The sequence below is a fragment of the Alosa pseudoharengus genome, unplaced genomic scaffold (assembly GCF_046254945.1).
Source record: "Alosa pseudoharengus isolate Yale_2024_CS ecotype anadromous, Long Island Sound unplaced genomic scaffold, YU_APseudo_1.1 YU_APseudo_1.1_scf_22, whole genome shotgun sequence".
NCBI lineage: Eukaryota > Metazoa > Chordata > Actinopteri > Clupeiformes > Clupeidae > Alosa > Alosa pseudoharengus.
In genome coordinates this window covers 1471776-1485930 of record NW_027468680.1, presented here as the reverse complement: position 1 = coordinate 1485930, position 14155 = coordinate 1471776, and the positions used below count along the sequence as shown (strand labels likewise).

Here is a 14155-nt window from a genome sequence, read left to right as displayed (position 1 = left end):
ATTACACATGACATGATTGTGAGTGTGTGTCACACATGGAGACGTTAATGTGCAACTCAGTAGTCATACAGCAGGTGGCAGCAAAACCCCACACACCCACCCTCAGTTAATTTCACTCTCTCTCTCTCACACACTCACACACATACACATAATTCATTTAACACACACACACACAGTTGGTGTAAAAGGCTTTATTTTTCAGACAGATTCAATCTGGCACTGACAGAGTCAACCTCCAAAAAGATAAACAAGAGTGTATCGTCTGTGAGTCGAATGGTCTTCCACAAAACACTTCAAAAACACACGGAGAGCTGAACGCTGAAAGTGGCTGCTGGAGTCGTCCAATCATATTCTTGCATTTGCCCTTGGGGATCAATAAAGTATCTATATATCTATCTATCTATATGGCCACAATTTTGATAATAATCACAAGATTGTCCAATTAGATTGTATCACATCCGAAGGGAGGTGCCTCTGCTTAAATGCTGCCAATCACAGGTTCTCTGTTTGAATGCATCTGAAACTATTTCAGTGTTCAGTTTGCTTGCTCACTCGTCCAGTGGGTCCACTCCACACATCACTGTCCAGTGGGTCCACTTCACTTCACACATGACTGGATAGGAGAGGAGCGACTCGGCCATCGGCTTTAAGCGTCCACTCTCAGTGCTCACCACACAGCAGGGGCGTACGGGGCATTAGAATACACCCGTGGGGTATCTGGGGCATTAGAATACACCCGTGAGGTATCTGGGGCATTAGAATACACCCGTGGGGTATCTGGGGCTTTAGAATACACCCGTGGGGTATCTGGGGCTTTAGAACACACCCGTGGGGTGTCTCTGAGGTCCAGCCAGAACTGCTCAACACTGGAACAACAATCTATTCAGCCAATCAGAAAGCAATACACTATTCAGCCAATCGGAAACATAGATGGCATTGGGAACTTGATTCATCATCACCAGTAAGCACATTCCCCAACATACCTCCACCCCATGACACTGCCCATGCTGTGTGGTATACATGCAACTAACATGACAAAACAGACAGGCCTTATAGCGCCACCTGCTGGACAATAACAGATAGGCCTTATAGCGCCACCTGCTGGACAATAACAGATAGGCCTTACAAGCCATCCATGGAGAAATGATAACTGGTAGGCCTTATACCCCCCCCCCCCCCCCCCCCCCCATGGACAAATGCTAACAGGTCGGCCATAAGACACCCCTGGTGGACAATAATAGATAGGCCTTATAACATCCCCCATGGACAAATGATAATAGGTAGACCTTACAACGCCCCCTGCAGGACAAATGTTAACAGTTAGACCTTACAAAGCCCCTAGTGATACAATATTATGAGATCCATCCCATAATGACCCCTCTAGCACTACAGACATTAAAACTCAATTCCCACCCCACTCGTAACAACCACAAATAGAGTTTTAACACAATATTACTTTGTGGCACATCTTTAACACACATATATAACTTTAACACAATGGTATTATAGCTCTTAGAATAGTCAGATTACAGGTGATACACTATTACTTGCAATTGGATTAGGATCAAGTCACTTTGAGTCTGATTAGCCTGATTAGGATCAAGTCACTTTGAGTCTGATTAGCCTGATTAGGATCAAGTCACTTTAACAGCGAGGCTGATTAGCCTGACTAGCCTTACGAGGCTGCAGTGTGTGTGGCAGAGCGTCTGGCGTGAGCCAGCCTTAGCCAAAGTTAGGGAACGATCAGACAGGATGCGCTTTGCCGCTTATAAAACGCAAAGTGCACTATGTTTTCATAAAAATGCAGGCGCTTTACTGCTTCGAGTTGAATTTTGGTTTAATTCAAGGCGCATAGGGCGCCTCCACAGAAACGCAAAGTGCAGCAGGCGCAAAAAACACAAGGCGCAAAAAACACGAGGCGCATAAGCAAAACGCTTACTGCCAACAAAACACAACATACAAAGGCACCTCACTGCAAAAACTGCGTCCTGTCTGATCGTTCCCTTAAAGCACAGTAAGTGTCCTGAGAGGGCCACTGTCACACTACACATAGCGTTTACCGTTAGGACTATACATGCTAAGGCACTGTCACAGTTAGCTACAGCTCACTCCATTAATGCTAGCGTGATCAAAGCTACTGCTAACGCACCACACAGATCCAGCCACTGCTAACACTGATGCAGACCTGACGGAGCCACACTTAGCACTAGTATGCCATTCCACTGGCATGTAGCTATGGCTACCATTAGCATGTCTAACAGCTAGCACTGCTAACATGCCTCAAAGAGCTCATGTACTCACAAAATATCACGCAAAGCCACAGATCATACCGCAGGCCACTGAGAGTGAATCTATTCCATATTTGCTAAGAGTTAGTAAAATACCAACTGGCTTGAGACAACATATAGTGTTGTCACAACATATAGTGTTGCCACATTTGATTTGTGGAAATCCGGGACATTGTGCCCAAAAAAAGTTATGATTGTGATTAATGTTAAATGCCTACAATTAATATTATTACTGTGTGTTTTTAAATATTAATTTATAAAGAAATGCTTCAAATATTTGTCCCTGAAACTCCGCTGGAACAGGGTCGGATTCAACAGCTACTTATCCAATACACACAAATATGCACACATGGACATGGGCGGACTGGCCATCTGGCATACCGGGCATTTTCCCGGTGGGCCGACGCACCTTTTGGGCCGATAGAATAGGCTATATATGTAATCACAGCACGGCCTTACTATGTTAGCATTACCATATCATTACATTATCGCAATTAATAAGTCATTATAATCATCATCGTCAGCATGGCATGTCACACATAGCCTACCTGCTCCACCAGTGAGTGAGTTCTTATCATGTAGCCTCAATAGGGCGAGCACTCTCCACCACCTGCACATATTGTCCCTCGGCTCTGTATGCTTGCTTACATCCTCGTTCAAACTCAACGAACTTCAACATGTTGCTGACATACAGTATGCTAGCCTACTTGCAATATTGTATTTTTGAAGCTTCTACATTGGTGTTAATTTTGCACAATTGTCACTACAGGCACCTGCCGCAATTTTGTGTAGGCAACTTCGATTAACTTTTGATGCGCTCACAGAATCCTGGCTCTGAGCCAAAATGGGAGGGGTGGGGCCTGACGTGAGCTGTTATTGGATCAGTCCAGTGTCTAAAAGACTGTAAACTGACGGAAATGTAAGCTAAAACGTAAAGTCATGCACAAGCCAACTAAGCTATATATAACCTATAGATAGGCTACTGGAACTGGAAGACACTAAAGATAATTAGTTCATGTAGCTATAGTGTTCCAAAATGTACCAGCAATTTAGGTAGGTAGTATAGCCTACAGGAATAAAATATTTCCAGCCCTGTTTATTTTGTGTTGTTTCAGTTGTCCTACAGTGATAACTGGTATAAATTACATTAATGTCTACAACAATCTGGGTAATTTAACTCTTTACACATAGGCTTCAGTATTTTTTTGGTGCTGCTTTCAATTGAAAATGTAGCCTATTGAATAATATGAAATGATACTTTGAATTCAAGCAGAAACTCTTCTAATTGCTTGTATAGCCTACTTGAATATGGAGATCATGTGCTCCATGCCTACCTCTGATCAGTCAGAGTGAGGCCTACATCACTTTCAGTGCTCCATGACAGTTGAAAATATACATATTCAAGGGTAATGCAAAGATTCTGTATTTAATTAGGTGGGCCCGACCAATTTGAGGGCCGCTTGGGCCAAATATGCCAGGGCCGATTTTTGGTCCCAGTCCGCCCCTGCACATGGATAATTACCACTATAATTATTCTCTCTACTGACTAATCTCTTCCCTCACAATAACACACTTTTTATTTACCCTTCCTGCTTGCTAACGGCCACAACCAATCAGAGAAATGCCTAATGACCCTTCTATGAGGCTTCATGCGACATTATTTACCTGTGATAAGTCTTCATTAACGTGCTAATTATGCCATTATAACATCCCATATTGATAGAGTGTGAAGTCATTTTGTATGCGTCCGATTAGCATTTTTGCACGTTCGTTTGTAAGAAAAAATCCCTATGAGAAAATGAGTGGGGTTTCGAGAAATCATAAAAGTAATACAAATAAAATCAGTGTGTTTGATGTCTCCATGTGGACCTTAGACCCGTTACAATATGACTGTTGTGCTTCACCTCACTGTGTGCTCTGTGTGTTCACTAAATCACGGATGGGATAGATGCAGAGACCAAATTCGCCTGTATACTTGGCCTAGAGACCTGATCTACCTGATTTACAGTTAGCTTAAGTCAACATGTCGATTACAGGATGGTTTGGTATCCACAAGCTGTTGGATAATATAAACAAAGGTCCTTGATTACTAGCTCCGCTTTAACCCTCAGCTGCTCCGCAATAAATCAGCTGTTTTAGGCACTATGGCTGTGATTTAAAGTTACATGAGAAGTCGAGGGGAGAGCGTAAATTCTACTGTAACCATGGATACCACTCAATGGTCCCACTTGCTGCACCAGGCAGGCGATAAGATGTAGTCTGCCTAATTTTTGCTTTACTCACCAAACCTAATCCCTAGGTGTTCTACGGCAGATTTGCAAAAAGTCCATTCATCATCCTATAGAGATTTTTTCTTATGAATCAAGAAGTGTTAAAATGTTAATGTTAAACACTACACACTTCTGGCTTCCTTCTCCACTCTATGGAGCTTAATGACATATTCTACTGATGTCACAGTGACATCATCCCTGTTAAGTCCTTATAGCTCTTCTCAAATTGTCAAATATTTTAGCCCTGTGCTAAAACACACACCACACACTCCCCAAGTGTGTGTGTGTTATATGAAGGCACTTAATATAATTCAAGATAATTTAAAGCGTTATTATGGCACTTTTAGAACACTTCCTCAGAAATGTTTAGCCTAGCATAGCGTTAGTCTAAAGCAGTCCAGGTAAATAGAGCGTTAGCAAGTCCTCTGATAAAAACACTAAAAAGATTCTTTTGATTAAAACATTTAGAAACTTCTTCTGATTAAAACATTTAGAAACGTCTTCTGATTAAAATACTACATGGTTCCTCAGTCTCAAAACTCCTGTAATATTTGGTGAGGAGAGAAGAGGTGCAGGTAGCGATCATCTTGGTCCCCTCGGGACGGCTAACCACTAGCTGCTAACTCCCAGAGTGCCTCACGACACCGCACACCACGTCACACCGAGCTGTCGCACTCATGAACCAATGCATGCTGGGCCAGATGAGGACCAGCTCCCTTCAGCTGATTGGCTGTCTCTCTCTTTTTGTCCACACACTGAGCATACAGCAGCCCAGCGCGATGCGAGGCTGAATTTGCCACAAGTTAACTATTAGCATTAGCCAATGTGTTAGCCATTAGCGTTAGCCATTAACGTTAGCATTAGCCAACGTGTTATCCATTAGCATTAGCCATTAACGTCAGCATTAGCCAATGTGGTAGCCATTAGCGTTAGCCATTAACGTTAGCATAAGGTCTTATGCTGATAAGGCATGTTATAAAGTTATGTGCCAATTTCTCTTCCTGGCCTCGGCCTTGGTCATGTTCCTCCGTGCCAGGCAGTGAGACGTGTGTCTGGTAGAGAGCAAAGCGCTCTGAACATGAATACACTCATAAACATACACATGTGCACATGCCCACACGCACGCGCACACACACACACACACACACACACACACAGGAACAACCCTCAATAGCATCCTGCTCTACAGAAGCACTACCCTCAAAGCTGGTTTCACATTGGTTATACGGGAGAAAGGGAGATTACATTATGCATCCAGATGTGTGTGTGTAAACATCTGGAGGGTGTGTGTGTGTGTGTGTGTGTATGATATATCTGGACAGGTGTGTGTGTGTGTGTATATGATCTGGATAGGTGTGTGTGTGTGTGTGTGTGCTTTTATTCATTCCTGGAGGTGATGTCCTGCAAGAGGAGGAGAAATTATGATAATTAGAAATGATATCGTTCAGCTAGAAAACAAAAAATAAGATAAAGAAGTCCATACTTATATCTACTTTTACTTCTACTAGTACTTATAATATGTAGTAGTGTAGTAATATGTATGTAGTAGTGTAGTAATATGTATGTAGTAGTGTAGTAATATGTAGCAGTGCCGTGCGGGCAGGGTGAGCAGGATATATAGCCTTATATGTGACTGGGTAGCCTGCTAGCTCAGTGTGTTATATGTGACTGGGTAGCCTGCTAGCTCAGTGTGTTATGTGACTGAGTAGCCTGATAGCTCAGTGTGTTATATGTGACTGGGTAGCCTGCTAGCTCAGTGTGTTATGTGACTGGGTAGCCAGCTAGCTCAGTGTTATGTCACTGGGTAGACTACTAGCCAGCTAGCTCAGTGTTATGTCACTGGGTAGACTACTAGCCGGCTAGCTCAGTGTTATGTCACTGGGTAGCCTACTAGCCGGCTAGCTCAGTGTTATGTGACTGGGTAGCCTACTAGCCGGCTAGCTCAGTGTTATGTGACTGGGTAGCCTACTAGCCGGCTAGCTCAGTGTTTTATGTGACTGGGTAGCCTACTAGCCAGCTAGCTCAGTGTGTTATGTGAATGGATAGCCTATTAGCCAGCTAGCTCAGTGTGTTATGTGAATGGATAGCCTATTAGCCAGCTAGCTCAGTGTATTATGTGAATGGATAGCCTACTAGCCAGCTAGCTCAGTGTATTATGTGACTGGGTAGACTACTAGCCGTTAGCTCAGTGTGTTATGTGAATGGAAAGCCTACTAGCCGGTTAGCTCAGTGTGTTATGTGAATGGATAGCCTATTAGCCAGCTAGCTCAGTGTGTTATGTGACTGGATAGCCTATTAGCCAGCTAGCTCAGCGTGTTGTGCGCTGACACAGCCTCAGAGTGAAAGAAGGGATTCTCTTCTCTTGCATGAATTTTGGGACAACCGTGGTGTTGCCATGGTAACCACACACTATGTTTACAGGATAGTTTCTATGGTTACCTCATACAAGTGTTGAAGGGGAAGTTTTTAAGTTATGGTTGCCATGGTAACTCACCTCTGTCTTTGCACACCTCCACCTAACATCTTTACGCAATGACGACACCAGGAGAAAGGTTATCGTCACGACAACACCTCCCAACAACCATCTGTAGAAGATAACATCATCAGATATGCTGAACACACACACACACCACACCACACACACACACACACACACACACACACACACACACACACACACAAGTCACTTTCAAACATGACGTCTGGACAATGCCCTGGTAATTGGGGCCAGATCTCATGCGGACTCGAGTGTTCAAACATGACCCTCTCGTTCATACATGAGTAGATAGGTGAGGAGGTTGAGGTTGGCACTATAGTCTGGGTGGTTTGGGTGAGGAGGTTGAGGTTGGCACTATAGTCCGGGTGGTTTGGGTGAGGAGGTTGAGGTTGGCACTATAGTCTGGGTGGTTTGGGTGAGGAGGTTGAGGTTGGCACTATAGTCCGGGTGGTTTGGGTGAGGAGGTTGAGGTTGGCACTATAGTCCGGGTGGTTTGGGTGAGGAGGTTGAGGTTGGCACTATAGTCCGGGTGGTTTGGGTGAGGAGGTTGAGGTTGGCGTGTGAGCTTTTTATTTTGGCAGTTTGCAAACGGAGTGCATTACCACCACCATCTGCTGGACTGAGGTGTAATAAGTATAGTATAGTATATATACTCTTTTGATCGATCCCATGAGGGATATTTGGTCTCTGCATTTATCCCAATCCGTGAATTAGTGAAACACACACACAGTGAACACACAGTGAGGTGAAGCACACACTAATCCCGGCGCAGTGAGCTGCCTGCTACAACAGCGGCGCTCGGGGAGCAGTGAGGGGTTAGGTGCCTTGCTCAAGGTTACAAGTCCAGAGTGCTAACCAGTGGGCCACGGCTGCCCCTCAAGTGTATGGCAAGTGTACCCCTCAGCCTCGTAATGGCCGCCGGGTGAATAAGGCGAATTTGATTTCATTTCATGATTTTTTTAAATATTCATACTTGATCGTACAGACAAGTGCGTAGTCTCGTTGGAAAGCCCCACAGGGGGCAGGTAGGGTAATGACCGGGTGATGTCTAGGGGGCAGGTAGGGGGCAGGTAGGGTCAGGCCCAGTGATGTCTAGGGGGCAGGTAGGGTCAGGCCCAGTGATAATAGATAAATAGATAGATAGATAGATATATAGATACTTTATTGATCCCCAAGGGGAAATTCAAAGGTCTAGGTCAAATAATGCATACAATTGTGCTCATACATACAGGCCACCCGCGTGACATCTAGACCATGTCCAGATCCCAGTGTGTGTCTGAACGGGGTTACACACACAACACACTCACCTGCAGAGAAAGAGGCTACACAGTCCAACACACACTCACCTGGAGAAGATAGCTGTGCAAACACACAACATGAGGAGGAGGAGGAGGATGAAGGCTTTCACCAGCGGAGAGCCTGAAACACGCACACACACACACACACACACACACATAAGAGAAGAGAGACATGTTCCTGGTGTTAAATCTTAATGAGCGTTCCATTCTTGGTCATGATTGGCGGGTGTGATGCAACACCTCTGACCTGGGGGTGTGTCCACAGGGGTGGGGCTTCTGTCATGGATGAAGGTTGTGGGAGGCGGGACTTCCAATAATCCACCCACTGATTGGCCAAATTGCTCTTGTGACAGACACTGTTCCTCAGTAAACTCCTCCTCCTGGGAAATCTTCGACTTATCAGGTGGACACACATTCTCTGTTGGATCTACACACACAGACAGACACACACACACACACACACACACACACAGACACACACACACACACACAGACACACACACACACACAGAGACACCCACATACACACACACACGGACACACACACACACACAGACACACACAAAGACACACACACACAGACACACACACACACACACACAAAGACACACACACACATACACACACACACACAGACACACGCACACACACATACACACACACACACACACACACACACACACACACACACACACACACACGCACACACACATACACACACACACAGACAGACACACACACACACACAGACACACAAAGACACACACACACACACACAGACACAAACACAAACACAGTGAGGACCATCGCACATCTGAACAGTAATAGCAAAAATCAATCAAATCAACAAATCCAGCTGTTGCATTACAGATGGTTTCTATGGCAACCCTTACCATAAGTGATGGTTTCTATGGCAACCCTTACCATAAGTGATGGTTTCTATGGCAACCCTTACCATAAGTGAAGCTGTGTGGGAACTCCCTGTCTGGGGTGTGGCTTAGCCGGATGGGGGTGTGGCCTCTTCTGAGGGGGGTGCGGACGTATGTGGAGGAGTGACCATGGTCAAAGGAGGTGTGGCCATCTCGGAGGGGGGTGTGGCTACACTCCTCAGTGGGCGGCTCTTCCTGGAGGGCGGAGTCTGTCCAACCGAACACGCCCCCTCCTAGCCACGACTGACACGATTGGCTGACGTCACTGAGAAGACTTGCCAATGACTTTCTCACCCGCCGCCTGCGACGGAATATACTGCACGCACACACACACACACACACACACACACACAGAGAAACACTGGTGTCTTAGCAACCAAAGCATAAGCTCACTGGTTTGTTCCTTATTAAAACTGAAGTTCTCATCGTCACTCATCAAGAATTTACAAGCTCACATGGACACACACACACACACACTAAGCTCACATGGACACACACACACACACTAAGCTCACATGGACACACACACACACTAAGCTCACATGGACACACACACACACACACACACACTAAGCTCACATGGACACACACACACACACACACACACTAAGCTCACATGGACACACACACACACACACACACACAAAGCTCACATGGACACACACACACACACACACACACTAAGCTCACATGGACACACACACACACACACACACTAAGCTCACATGGACACACACACACACACACACACACTAAGCTCACATGGATGGACACACACACACACTAAGCTCACATGGACACACACACACACACACACACACACTAAGCTCACATGGACACACACACACACACACTAAGCTCACATGGACACACACACACACACACACAAAGCTCACATGGACACACACACACACACAAAGCTCACATGGACACACACACACACACACTAAGCTCACATGGACACACACACACACACACACACTAAGCTCACATGGACACACACACACACACACTAAGCTCACATGGACACACACACACACACACTAAGCTCACATGGACACACACACACACACACTAAGCTCACATGGACTGAGCACATGAACACACATTCATATCCAGAGACACACACACACACACACACACACACACAAAGCTCACATGGACACACACACACACACTAAGCTCACATGGACACACACACACACACACAGCTCACATGGACACACACACACACACACACAGCCAAACCACAAGCACTTCTGTTACGTAACTTCCCATGTCACTGCTGATATCTCAGTGTGTGTGTGTGTGTCAGAGGATAGGAACACACACACAGTCCCCTTATTTCTCTCTCTCTCACACACACACACACATGCACACACACAGACACAGGGGCAAACACACACACACACACATGCACACACACACACACACACAAATAGGTGCCAGCTCTGCTGTCCGGGTGGTTATTTCAGAGGATGACCTCAGTCTCTCCACTCCCATCAAACATTCACTGTGTTCACACACACATACACACATGCACACACACACATACACACACACACACACACACATGCACACACACTCACACACACACACACACACACACTCACACACACACTAGGGCTGGGCGATATGGCTGAAAACTGTATCACGCTATAAGTATTTCATATCGGTCGATATCGATAATTATTGATTTTTTAAAAATCCCATTTCAGATAAGGACCAGAAGGGAAAAGTTCAATTTAAACACTTTTAAACACTTTTATTTTAAACTTAACCTTCCTCTGATTTGAATCACCTCAGTTATCAATCAAAGCAAACAGGGAAAAGAAATAGCAACACATTCATGAAAAACACTCAAATAAATAATTGTGCACATAAGTCTGAATGAGCAGCACTGGTTGAAGCATATATATGTAAATATTGTAAACAAAGTAATTTGCTAGTTTATCATAAGTCTACTGGTTAGACTGTTCAGTTTCCCCACGTGTGTTTAAGTTTCAAATTAATACTTTTTCTCCTTGGGACAGGCCCGTTTGAGTCTTGGAAAATGCTTTTCCATTTGCATCGGGATTGAAATGAGGATAGAACTTAGCAGTCAATTTGAATGCAACAGTTTTGAACAAATTCGTGCAGCGTGCTAATGATGCTAACCGGATTTAATAGCAATTCAGTCGTCTTGCACGATTGTGAATGTTTGGATTACATGCGCATGCTGAGGAGTAAGGGTGTCACGATTTCGATTTTATCTCGAAATCGATCGAAATTACATCTCATTCTCGAACTTCGAACTTAAAAGTAGAATCGACGATGCAGCCACACCCCCAATGTCACGTCCAGCGTGTATGCCAAGACGCACAAACACACATGCACGTGCTGAACTGCAGCATCAACACTCCTCTAATTTTAGGCTGCAGCCAGTTAAAATATAGGCCTACACACCAACCTACCGAAATCAAAGCCCCTCTTGCTACTTTGAAATCACCGGTGTGGAAGCAAAGATTGTTAAGGCGGTGGAAGTATTCGTTCATTCACGTCAATTAAAACTAACTTAGCCTACTCAACTTAGCAAGTGAAAAGGTCTAATTACAGTCCAAAGTTACTTTAAGGCTTAAAATGCATATTTATAAGTACATATTCCATGAACACTAACCTTGGGTCTCTTCGGAGTGTGCTGAAACAATCAAATTAACATTCTGTGTTGTTTCATTTTACTATGTTCACGTCTCTGTTTTAGCCTAAAGTTAGTTCTGTTTACATTACAACCTCGCGGTTGGAACGGTTCAAAGCGGTTTCAAAATAAAAGCCCCCCGAAAAAGAAAAGGCCAAAAAGAGTAAATAACATATAAGGAATGCATTAATAGTAATATTTAAAAAAGATCGAAAATCGAATTGAATCGTGACTTTAAAATCGAAAATTACATCGAATCGAGGATTTGGAGAATCGTGACACCCCTACTGAGGAGGGATGCACCTAAAAGAGAGAGAGAGAGAGAGAGAGCGCGCACGGGGCAAGGACTCATTGAGAGTCTGTGTTGAGGTAGGCCTACTTCTATCGTCTACTCTGGTAGAGTTGTGCATACTAGCTACAATGCAAGATATATTTAGCCTATTTATTTATGGACAACGTAAGGCGGGAGGTGTGTGTTGCTTTTAATTATCAAATGTTCTATCGAACGCATTTTTTATTGATATCGATTACATGTCTATTGCGATACATATCGCTATAGTTTTATCGCCCAGCCCTAACACACACACACACACACACGCACACACACTCACACACACACATACACACACACACACACACACACACACACACCACACACACACACACACACACACACACATACACACACACACACACACCACATATACCACACACACACACACCACCAGGGCATGAAATTGGCACCCGCCCACACGCCAAATGCGGGTAACTTTTGTGATTGGCGGGTGAAACTGTCAATCTACCTGCCACGTTGGCGGGTAGCCAATAAGACAACACAACACTGAGCAAGGAGATGCACTGTCGGGATTGCCGTAGGAAATGTACTCTTTACTCCGCTACATTTTCAATTGCCTTTCATTACGAGAACAAGTTTATTATTGGAGAAAGTATCTCAAGGAAGAAAAGAGCACCTCTCCCCCGGTACACAATGGCGTGGGATCTTCAGAAAGCATTGCTACGTTTCCCCGCGATTATAATAGTGATGGCTGGCCTATGTAGCCTACTAGACAGAAGTAGATGTTCTATAACGTTATAGCTAACGCATAGCTTACAGTTAACGAATGACGTCCTGCCAGTTGCTGCATCTTCTGGTGAGGCTGCCAGAGTGCCAACGAGACTAGAGGTATGGCATGACACGGAAACTTCCACATACCGTATATTAATTTCTGGCCAACATCGTTCAACAATCACATTGGACAAGGAAAGTAGGCCTACAACTTAATTTACAAGCAAAGCAAATGCACTGGAAATCGAGCATACAAGTTAGAAAAAGCCTAGCATTCATTTATGTAGCCTCAATGTTGCAGGACATGACATGAGACGGTCGGCTGAGAAAACAGATAGCCTGCTCTGTCGCTCTACCCGAGTGGATTATAGCCTAAATATAGGTCTACCCATAATATAGCCATTGTTTTTAGGTTACATTGTCTGTATGGTGAAGTTATAACCAGACTTCTAGCAATGCAAAGCAGAAGAATCAGCTGCAATGTATTGGAAGACTGCTTTTCATATACATAGCCACGTAATGTTTATTCTGGCTATGACAAAGTATATTAAATAAAATATATTTGAATTGGGCTTTTAAAATATGTTTGACTATATGATTAGCCTACAGAGGAGGAGAAAAGCAAATAGGCATAAAGGATACTTTTGTATCCCTTTAAAGGTCCATCAAAAATATAAAAATGTAGGCCTACAAAAAAGTTACTTGTTAGGCCTACTTGAGTAATTTATTAACAAAGTACTTTTTTACTTTTACTTGAATACTGTAATGTGTATTCTGTACAAGATCAAGAACCATTCTTATGCATTTTCTGAGTCGTTCACCTTTATTTTGGGCACAAAATAATTTTGGCTGGTAAAAAACCACTGTGGCAGGTGGATTTCAAAATTCACCTGCCACAGTGGCTGGTGGCCAAAAAAGTTAACTTCAGGCCCTGCACACCACACATACCACACACACATATACACACACACACATACACCACATATACCACACACACACACACACACACTCACCGGACGAGGTTTTCTTTATAAGACACGTTGGTCTTGGAGGGCGTGAGGGTGACGTTTCCCTGGTCGTCAACGGCAAAACTGTCCTCTGTCAGCACGTAGTAACCGTTGCCTAGGAGACGG

The 14155-nt window shown here is 44.3% G+C and overlaps 1 protein-coding gene across 1 annotated transcript in view; it reads right to left on the bottom strand.

Moving 5' to 3' along the window:
- Positions 1-1183: 1183 nt before the first annotated feature.
- LOC143139604 (transmembrane protein 71-like) overlaps positions 1184-14155 on the bottom strand; it is a 19821-nt gene continuing 6849 nt past the window's right edge. Inside the window, exons 4-9 of the mRNA XM_076300182.1 lie at positions 14036-14155; positions 9309-9598; positions 8601-8780; positions 8402-8474; positions 7053-7143; positions 1184-5959 (exon numbers count right to left, since the gene is read on the bottom strand). The exon at positions 14036-14155 is cut by the window's right edge and continues 90 nt beyond it. Coding sequence (XP_076156297.1) covers positions 5936-5959; positions 7053-7143; positions 8402-8474; positions 8601-8780; positions 9309-9598; positions 14036-14155 — 778 coding nt within the window. The 3' untranslated portion in view covers positions 1184-5935. The remainder of the gene's footprint in view (positions 5960-7052; positions 7144-8401; positions 8475-8600; positions 8781-9308; positions 9599-14035) is intronic.